The 11011-nt window shown below is 42.3% G+C and overlaps 1 protein-coding gene across 2 annotated transcripts in view; it reads left to right on the forward strand.

Annotated features, from left to right (window-relative positions):
* The window catches only part of PTPRO (protein tyrosine phosphatase receptor type O), a 151056-nt gene extending 140936 nt beyond the window's left edge, over positions 1–10120 (forward strand). For both annotated transcript variants that reach the window (XM_072342099.1, XM_072342100.1), the window contains 4 exons: positions 1227–1381; positions 4637–4772; positions 7550–7670; positions 8766–10120. In XM_072342099.1, coding sequence (XP_072198200.1) covers positions 1227–1381; positions 4637–4772; positions 7550–7654 — 396 coding nt within the window. In that variant the 3' untranslated portion in view covers positions 7655–7670; positions 8766–10120. The remainder of the gene's footprint in view (positions 1–1226; positions 1382–4636; positions 4773–7549; positions 7671–8765) is intronic.
* Positions 10121–11011: the final 891 nt, after the last annotated feature.

Raw genomic sequence — 11011 nt, forward strand, 5'->3', positions numbered from 1 at the left:
TTTTTTTTTTTTTTTTTCCTATCAGGCATAATCTTATTGCTATAAGCCATTCAAAACCTAAAAATACATATGTAGAAATTGAAAATATCTTTTCGAATGGGCAATTGTGCAGTATTTGTAGCATAAGTTTTATGTATGGCTCAGAAAGGATCTTGTGTAAAATGTGTCCACACAGATGGTTCTCCATTCCCTACTGCTGCTGAAATAGAGCATTTCTCTGCTTTCACTTATTTAAGCAGAGGAAACGGAAGAGGCTTGCAGCTCATTACAAACAGCCAAGCTTCTTTTGCAGCTGCTTCACTAAAGCGTGTGAGAATAGAGCAAAGAACTGGCATAAGACATGATGGGATCAACTCAGAAGTTGGGCTATGTTGGTATCTACTAAAAATAATAATTAGAGTTCAGTCTGCTGTACAGGCACTGTTCTCTACCAAATCTAGGACAGCTGCTTAAGGAAGGGGCTTTTAGACTGGTCTCCTTTTCAATATTCTTTCCCTAACACCTGCTGCCAGAGAAGAGTTTCTGAAACACAGATCTTTAGCCTGATTCAGAATGGCAAAACTAAAGGCCTTGATTGCCATGTTATTTTTGTGATAAGGTCCTCTCAAACACATAGATAGCCTTCCCCACATTTCGAGTCCCTTTTATGTCTCAAAGAAAACACTAGCTGTACTGAGGATTTTATTTCACCTAAAACTACTAGAGGTTTTAGAAATGCTTTTGAAAATAATGGGTATTTTTCTAAGGTCTTTTCATTGTTGCCTGGCAATGACAATAATGGGAGGTGATATTTTTCTATTTTTCCTTCTGTTTTGTTTTTTTTTTTTAAGCTTCAGAAGAAAAATTCTTGTGAATTCAGTACTAATTGTTTGCCAGCAGTGTTGTTCTTTATCCATGGCAAAGGGAGAAAAAGAGAGGAAACGGAATAGAAAGAGGAAGAAAGCCTAAACTTGAAAAGCGTAACAGTTCTTGATTTATAAGCAAAATAAATAAATAAATAAATAAATGAAAAATTAACTACCATGAAAAAGCAAACAATCAAACAAGCACCAAAACCATATCCCAAACCCAGCAATGAGAGTCTGTACCCTTTTGTCTGACTTTATGATTTTACTGTCTTTGGTGGATCAGGAAAAAAAAAGCAACCGCAAAACCTCAGTCTGACTGAATGTGACTGCACTGCTAAAACCTCTTTGAACACGCTGCTGTTCTGCTTTTTCTACTAGGCTGATGAGGTGCAAGACGTGATGCATTTTAACTACACTGCCTGGCCTGACCATGGTGTCCCAACAGCCAACGCCGCCGAAAGCATCCTGCAGTTCGTGCAGATGGTCAGGCAGAAGTCAGTAAAGAGTAAAGGCCCCATGATCATACACTGCAGGTAAACATTTCACAGCCAAGGCAGTGGGGAGTTGAAAAAAAAAAGGCCTGGTGAGATAGTTTGGAAGGGTAATTTTTCAGAAGAAGCTTGCTAGTACACTGACACATTTATCCCTTGTGTGTTATCTGGCCTCTGATGAACATGCTTATTCCCCTGGCCATACTGGGAGCAGCTGCCATGCCAGAGGTGACATCATACCAGACTGCTTCCTGATGCAATGCTACCCACTGACTTGAGACCTCTTTGTGGCTTCTGGTGTGAGAGCTGCTCTCAGTAGGTCTTCAGAGGGACGTAAATTGCCAGGTTGCAGTGGATGAGTGTGTGTACACCCCAGTGACATGGTCCAAAAGAAAACTGAAGCTGGACAGGCTCTGTAGCTGCCAGCCCTGCATCAGCCACCTCAGATAGCAGCTATATTGCTGGGCAGTGTGTCAGCACCCTCCAGCCTAGTCCAGGCTCTTGCTGATGTGTTGGTCAGCTGTCTCTCGCAGCACACTTTTGAGAACTACTTCCCAGAAAACAGTCTTTTAGAATAGTATCTTTTCAAGTTTCCAGAAATGGCAACTAGCATTCTGATGGATGCAAAACAAGAGCATCTGTAAAAGCAGCAAGGCATGCAGCCTTCCCCTACCTCTTAATGGAAAAATAAATAGGGGATATTGTTTTGGAGTCCTACTATTGAGAAAGATGCTAGTAAGCCAGGGAAGAAACTAAAATTAGGGTTGTAAAATAGAACTTTTTATATCACTTAATTAATTGTTCTGGGAAGGTATAGGAAAAAGCATTTTCTGTAGCATCTTCTTTTTCATTAGGATGCTTCTAATATTGGAGAGAGAGCTTTTCAGATAATATTTCACACAACACTGTATGTATTAGACCATATAGATCATAAATAACAATGTTCTGGAATTAGTGGAAGTGTGGGGAGAAGGAATGTACTGAGAAACAACAGTGATTGCTCTCATGCTTTAAAGAATGGAAAGAACTAACACAATTACAACTTTTCCACTTGCTATTTATGTATATATCAATTAATGAATTTATGAATATTATGAACATATCAATTAATGAATCTTTCATATAAGAAGATCAGTTCCACTGTATTCATATCTTTTCACATTTTAACAGTTTTTGCTAAAGAAACACAAGCGAAAAATCAGTTTTCTGAATGCTATGGTTAGATGAATTACTGAAACTTCATGTCTAATACTTTCAAGGCTTTTCTGAAAGTACTGCAAAACAGAGTAAGGAACATCTGTTACGGCACTTCTAGCCTTAGTAGTAGATACTCTGTCGTCTCTCTTTAGGTCACTGAAGCAAATAGTTGAATGAACAGCAGCTCAAATGGTGTTTTCCTGCAAAGAACAGGAAAACCCACCAAATGAACACAAAGCTAAGAGGCTGGTGCTCTCAGTGGAATTTTGTTTTTTCAATTATGGAGTGGTTTATACAGCACTAGACCTCCTGGTGACAGACGGGGATCACCTGTCTCATGCGGGAAAAGTATTCTAGCACAGGAGTTGATGGAGTTCACTGAGAAGGCTTTAAACAACTAGGTTTTAAGGGGGAAAGGGATAAAACGAGGCTTATTACAGATGAGCTTAGGGACAGCATGCCAGGACTGGGGATGAGATCAAAAGCTAAGCTGAAGAGCATCTACAACAGTGCACACAACACGGCCAAAAAAACAGGAGGAGTTAGAAACCCCTGTGCAGCAGGAAAACTGACATAGGCATCAGCACTGAAATATGGTGGGATCACTCTCACAGCTGGACTGTTGCAGTTGATGGCTATAAGGTCTTCAGAAGGGATAGGTAAGAAAGGAGAGGTGGTGAGGTTTCTCTGTGTGTTAGGGATGAAAAAGGAGATAGATAAAGCATTCTACAAACAGTTGGCAGAAGTCACACAGTTGTAACCTGTGTTCTCCTGGGGGATTTCAACTTACCAAATGTTAAAATGTTGGAAATAAAATACAATATGAAGTAGTCTAGAAGGTTTCTGGAATATGTGGAACATAATTTCCTAACACAACTGGTAAGAGTCTCACAGGGGTCTGTCAGGCTGCTCTAGACCTGCTGTTTACAAACACAGAAGGACTGGTGGGAGATATGGTTGTTGGAAGATGTCCTGGGCATACTGCTCGTGAAATGATTGAGTTCTCTGTTCTTGGTGAAGTCAAGGGGATCAGCAAAAACACTACCGCAGACTTCTGGAGGGCAGACTTTGGGCTGTTTAAGACACTGGCTGGGAGAGTCTTTTGGGAGAGAGTCCTGAAGGGCAAAGGGATCCAGGAAGGCTGGACAGTCCTCAAGAAATAAAATCTCAAAAGTACAGGAACGGATTGTCCCCCTGTGTCATAAAATGAGCTGATGTGGAAGACTAGCCTGGCTGAATAGGGAGCTTTTATTTGGACTGGAGAAAAAGAGAGGGGCAGGAAACCTGGGGATGTTGCTGTGATGTGCAGGGACAGAATTAGGAAGGCAAAAGCCCAGATGAAACTTAATCTGGCCACCATTGTAAAAAGAGAAGAAAAGGTGTTTTTACAAATGCATTAACAAAAGGAGAGCAAGGAGAATCTTCATCCCATATTGGGTGCATCAGGGAACATTGCCACAAGGGATGAGGAAAAGACCAAGGTACTCCATTTCTTCTTTACATCTGTCTTTAATAGTCAGAATGGTTATCTTCAGGGAACTGAACCCTCAAACTGGGAGATGGGTGGGGAGCAGAATAAAACCCACTAATTGTGGAGGAAACAGTTAGTGACTTGCTGCTCAGCCTGTACTGTTGCAATTCCATGGGGCCAGATGGGATCCACTGTAGGGTACTGAGGGAGCTGGCAGAAGTGCTTCCCAAGCTGTCTTCCTCCATTTATCAGCAGTTCTGTTCAACTAGGGAGGTCCCAGGTGACTGAAGACTTGCTAATGTGATGTCCATCTACAAGAAGGGTCAAAAGGAGGGTCTTGGAAACAACAAGTCTGCCATCCTGACCTCAGGATTGGAGAAGGTTGTGGAGCAAATCACCCTGAGTGCAGTCACACAGTATGTGCCCGACAACCAGAGGATCAGGCCCAGCCAGCATGGGTTCATGAAAGGCAGGTCCTTCTTGACCAGCCTGATTTCCTGCTATGACCAGGTGGCCTGCCTAGTAAATTATCTACGCTGCAGGACATCTACTTTTTGCAGTGCCTCTGATTTCCTTCTATGCTCATGCCTGGAAAGCCTAAACGAGATACATGTCTGTTTTTGTTGCAGTGCTGGAGTAGGACGAACAGGAACATTCATAGCCTTGGACCGTCTCTTACAGCACATCCGTGACCATGAGTTCGTAGATATATTGGGCCTGGTGTCTGACATGAGGTCCTACAGAATGTCCATGGTGCAAACAGAGGTAGGATGCTTTGTCAATTCACTTTGGTGTGAATGTATCATGGGATCTCTCTCATGTTCCCCTGTAGCTTGCTCATGTCCAATGATTGTTGTTCCCTTTGAACCTTGTCAAAGTAGCTATGAATCGAGAAATTTAGGTTTTCATCTTTATTGAAATATTGTCATATTGTTAATCTACTGCATAGCTGAGAGTCTGATAAAATCTCTTTGATCTCACTGATGTCTTCCAGAGATGATGAGCTAGTCTCACTTTCTGAAAAAATCAATGTGTAAAAATGCATTCAAAGAGATTACCATTTAAAAATTTCCAACCATTTTGAAAAGAATTGGACTTGCTGAAGGGATTAATGACTCATGAAGCACTATCAGTATTGGACAGCCACTCACAGGTTTTCAGGAGTGTATCACCTGGTCAAGCATATGAACTAAGTTATGTGATGGCAATACAAAAACCCAAAGCAAAACGAACCATTTGCCAGCAACCACCCTGTTCCACTCTCTGTATATATATCTACTAGGTGCCTCTTTTTATGTTGGAGGGAGACATTTCATAATAGTCATATCAGAATATCTGTATGGAAAAATATGCCCAAACTCTTATTCCAAAACAGATGGTTTTAGGCATCTGGAATCTTCCCAGTTCCTCTAGTAATGATGGAAAGACTTCATGCTTGTTTTACTCCACTGGTTAGGCGCAGAACAAGCTGGCAACCTTCATACAGCTGGAAGAACTACTATCACTCTTAGCAGCCTGGTTCTGGCAGATAATCTGTTGCCAAGGACTCTGTATTCTAGAGCAAAGCAGAAAAGACTTAGCAGGGGTGAGGGAGGAGAAGAAAAAGCAACAGGGATGCCAGCTACTGTCTAGGAATCTAAAAAGTCAGTCTCAGACCATTCTGGATCATACCCATAAACCACCACTTTTCAACACAATTCCCTGAAAGGCCTTCTATAAACACCGGAAAACAAATCCTGGTACTTTATTTTGGCTGCAGCTGTATTAACACTCCTCAGGTAATGTGGTTAATTAGTTTTTCTAACATAAAATCTCACTGCATGCTTGGGGCTGATGCCCAGTCCTGCAAAGCCTTGTGCAGATGTCAGCAGGTGTCACTGGCACCCAGGTTCAGGGCCACTGGAATGGCTTTCTTTAGAAAACCTGAAACCACACACCTGAGCTGAACTGAGCTCACATTTCCTCACATGCTGGAACCTTGGCTCTGTCTCATGGAGCAGTTAAAATAAATAAATAAATAAATAAATAGTACAAGCCTGAAAAAGAGTTTAGAATGGAGAACAGCCTGAAATAAAACTAGTTACTTCAAACCAAAGAGTGTGAAGAAATCCCGGCTTCTATGTGGTCTGAGACATGCTTTGTGCTCATCCTGATACTTCTTGGGATCAGCAGACCACTGTGGGCAGGGGATGAGATCAACACTCAGATTTCCAAGCTTTCAACTGACTCTCCATTTGGAGAGTCATTTTTGCTCAAGAGCCTCTTGTTCCCCATGCCTTGTGCACATAAGGATTACTGGAGGATTTGCTGGGGTTTGCCTTCTCTCTGCTTGGAATAAACTCAAGTGATGACTTCTATATTCCAAAACGAAATACAATGTTTCTCTGTATGATGATTTGCTTACAGTGTAGTGTGCGCAGGGGGTGATAAATCCCCAAATAATTAGCTGCTCTGTGAGCAAACCTAGGTTTCAGCCTTACATTGGCAAAGAAGTCAAGCATTAGGGAGCACAAAGCTTATCAAATTTTTTCAGTTGTGTGTGTGTGGCATGAATGCAATTTGTTGCACTTAAGTGCATTTGGGTATTTTTCTGTGAATTAATTTATTTTCAGGCAGTGTGAAGATGATGGACTTCTGGAAGGCCATTCAGAACCTTCAGGCTAAGACACGAGGGTGTAGAGTATGACTGTTACACCTGTAGCACTAAAGGACGGGATAAAAGAGGGAATCTGCTAATATTTATAAATACCTTATGTGTGAGAGTGAGTCAAAGAGACATGGCCAACTTCTTTTCAGCAGTCTCTGGGGACAGGACAAGGGGAAACAGCCATAAATTTGAACATAGGAAGTTCTGCAGCAATATGCAACAGAACTTCCTCACAGTAAGGGTGACAGAGCACTGAACCAGGCTGCCCAGGGATGTTGTGGATTCTCATTCTCTGGATATAGTATAGTATCTTGTAGCTGAGAATTTGCTGTATCAAATAGCTTTATTGTACTGTTTGCATCTGTTGTAGTTTCTGTGGAAATAAATATGAGAAATTACTTTTGGAACAACCTACTTAAATGAGAAAAGGAAAAGCTATGTCGTAAATATACCTGAAACACTTCTCCCACAGCATGGTTGTGACTTAACTTACAATATACCTTGTTCAGAGCTTAAATTTGCTACCATCAGAACTAGTGGGTAATCAGTTATTGGTAAAACTCTGACCAAATCACCCATCACTTCAGCTTTGAGTCAGGCTGCCCACACAGCAAGCACTATGACACAGTGTTAATTTGTCTCACTGCATCTCTTGCAGCACGATGCTGGAGGAAGCTTCAGTGCATTTTTGTATTTCCAAAGCTGCTGTGTGCAACAGTAAGAGGCTATTATTTGGGGAGCAGAGAACTCACTGTACATCATGAGGGGATAGAGAGAGGAAAACAGGGAAGCTGTGCAGATGGCTGCTATGAACCACTGAACTGTTTCACTGTTTGGGTTTTCATCAGATTTTGTGAGTTACAAGAATGCCAATTCCCTTGATTCTTTCTTCCAGGAACAATACATTTTTATTCACCAATGTGTGCAATTGATGTGGCAAAAGAAGAAGCAGCAGTTCTGCATAAGTGACGTCATATACGAGAATGTCAGCAAGTCCTAGTTTGGAGTCCCAGGCGGTAAGTCAGGGAAGCTTTGTAAGAAGCTCACAGGCCAGCATCCCAGCTGCTTGGTGGTAACCAGCATCACATCATAGCTTTATGCTTGTCACGCTGAGGGAGCTTTGCTCAGGTCTTTCTGCCTAGGCCTCTGCTCTGAGGGGATTTTCAATGGAGAGTGCAAGCAAAACCCCCTCAGACTCTTGCATTAAATACTTCACTGTGCTTTCCTTGGCAGTGTGTTTGTTGGCTCACATGTTCAAAAAATTAGAGAATATGGAAATCCTAAGGATTTAACTGAAGCTCTTTCTCCACTTGTCCTCCTACACCCTTCAGTGAGTGAAGGGGTTCAGGCAGAGGGAGAATTTATACTGTCCTCACATCACTCAAAGCTGCAGGTTACCAAGGCCATCTGAGGGTTGGGCTGCCAGCACTGCTGGCATATCAGCAGGGCTTCCTAAGGAGTGAGATGGGAGCTCAGGTGCTCTAGCAGGGAACACTGGGAGCCATGGAACACGACGACTCTTGGCCAGGTGCTGCCATGAGCAGGGGCCACCACTGTGCTTTTCCACCAGGCCCCAGGGACTGCCTCAGTGCATAGCCTGGTCCCCAGCAGCACATCAAGCAGTGCTTTGGGCTTTTCTGTCAATGAAGCAAACACATTTCCTTTTGCTGTGGGCTCACACTGTGACGACACATGGCCCTGACTCAGCTAGTGAGGTTTAGATCATTAGGTGGCAGTAATAAACCAGCCATAACCTTAACACTTGCTTTTGGGTGAATGAAGAGGCTGCATGCTGATGACATAAAGTGGCTTCTCAGCTACCTCATGGAGAGCCATGGTAGGCACCAACCATCTCCACTGGCATTCTGTGGTGTGGCACAGGCACCTGTATCAACATCTGTGCATGTTATTCCCCCGCTCATGAAACACACCCATGACTTCGCATGGGCCTCACTTCCCCACCTATAGGGAATTCCCTACCTAGACAGAGTGCCAGAGCCTCATGATGCAGTTAGGCCTCCGTATGGATGTCTGGCAGAACTATATGCCAAGATCTCTATGTATTTCCTTATCTAGTTCTAACGTGTTCTCTCCCCGTTGTACTGTTCCAGGTGAGACCATGAAGCACACCCATCTTCCCTCGCTTCCGATTTTTTTTCTTTTGGTGGCTTGAACCACCACTAGAGACCGCTGCTTTGTGGTACGCAGACGGTGAGAAACAGCAACATTAACTTTCAGAAGCACTGGGGAGAAAAAGCCTTAACAAGCCTGCGGTGTCTTTTGAACTGTTTTGATTTCTGGACATTTTTTTAAATACTGGACCAAATTCAACTGAACAACATGAAGGAAAAGACACTACAAGATGTGCATAAAATAGAGTGCTCCAGAGCACTGGGTTTTCTTGTCTGGTACTTTCAGTTATTTTATTTGTTTCTGTGCAGGTTGGGCTTAAGGTTAAAGTAAGTAAGTAAGTGCAATATTTTTTTAAGGGTTGAATGAAGACCTTTTCTTCATGTGTCACTGATCTGTGCTAACGTCCATAGGAGAGCAGGCATTGTTAGTATCTAATAATACCTCATTAGTGAATAGCGAGGCATGAACATACATGAAGAAATCTGGAGATTGTGAAAGATGGTGGGGGGTAAAGGGGTGCTGGGTACCTGGATTGAACTGCTTCCTGCAGCCCTGATATTCTCTGCTTGGGACCTGGGGAAATGCAAGACCCAAGGAACAGACTGACGTTTGGAAATGCAGACCATGGAGCCTGAAACTGAAGCAGACAACTGAGGAATGGGATCGTCGTGGTTTGTGACAGTGCTGCTAGGAATAAAGCAGAGATTGCTCTTTTCTCCAACCTTTTCAGTAATGCCACTGAGAAGGTTATTTTTTTTTTTAGAACAATCTAATACAAGCGCAGCTGAGGTAGCTTTGACTCCATTTCTATAGCATCTAACTGTCTGAGCAATCTATGGTGCCTATACCCCTCATTTGTTTATTATTTTTAATCAGTATTAAACCTGTGTAAAAATGTGAAGCTGATTCAGGTTGGGTTAAGAAAAAAAATGTGCTTTAATGGATGTAACTATTTTTCCGAGCCAGGAATTCATGGTGTTACAAAAACCTTGATTTTTATTTTTTTTTTTGGCATGTGAAGGGATATGGTTATTGCTTTATTGCTACAAGGCTGCCAAAGCATCGGGACAGATTCCTGCAGGGACGTCGGGTCAAGGCGATGGGCTCTTTTCCTTTTTGCTGTCAGTTTCAGTTCTAGTCAGAATAATTAGCTATATATATTTTTTTGTCTTTGTACATCATTGTGTATTGTGACATGGATGCTGTCAGAATGGATGTTTGATGGCATTTTGTAGCCTGTTGCTTTTTGTCACCTCATTGGAAGTTAGCAGCAATGGTAACTCAATGTAAACAAAACAGACTTGAACTGAAAGTAAACACACTGGATTGCTTACCTGTGAAGAAGTCACTGTCAGCAAAACAGCAAGTGCACCCACACACACTTTGCATTCACCGTACAGCCAGCGTACCAGAGGTGGTAACGTAGCCACTTTCAGGAGCCTGATATCCTCCTTCAGATGACAGTGGGTTTATTTATTTTTTAAAGAGCTATTCCTTCAGCTGATAAATAGGTACATATTCCTTTAATATCTACTCCATCTATCTCAGTAATTGTTTTAATTGAAAACTTCCTTCGAACTCTCCCACGTGCGCTATGCAAAGCTGCATAGGTAAGATAATCTTTAAATAAACCAGGTCCTTTTGAAGGGTATTGAAAGAAGCAAGGCACTACCTCTGATTATTAAAAGGGAGGTGAAGAAGTGCACACTTCTCCTTCCATGCATCTAATATCATTTCGACAGTTTCCACTGGGTCCACTCCTAAAGCAGTACTGCCATGGCTCTAAGTAGGAAGCCTGGAAAGACGGCAGGGAGCCGTCTTCAGAGAGTAGGCTGCTAACAAGAAAGGCTTCAGTAATACCATTGTTTCTGTTCCTTCACAAGTAAGTACAATTCAGCTGGAGGGCCTGCCAAGTAACTGGGAACAGCCATGATTTGCTGGCTTAATTTGAACAGAAGTCAGAATGATAAAAGAGCACTTGATAGTGCAGACCTTGCCTTTTTGTTGGTTTAAATTTCACAGTGTCATCACACGTTTACTTAGAAAACATGTTCACACCCCTCTGGAGAACTTCTAGCAGGGATAAAAAACAACAAATCCACAATGATACAAATGTTCTTGCTTTCCCATATACTGCCCTCTGTGTCTTGCCCACTGATTCTACATTTATTCTGTATCAAAGCCCAGAGTAATCAGGTTACTTTTAAAACATTGATGTGCACAC

The sequence above is a fragment of the Excalfactoria chinensis genome, chromosome 1, assembly GCF_039878825.1.
Source record: "Excalfactoria chinensis isolate bCotChi1 chromosome 1, bCotChi1.hap2, whole genome shotgun sequence".
Classification (NCBI taxonomy): domain Eukaryota; kingdom Metazoa; phylum Chordata; class Aves; order Galliformes; family Phasianidae; genus Excalfactoria; species Excalfactoria chinensis.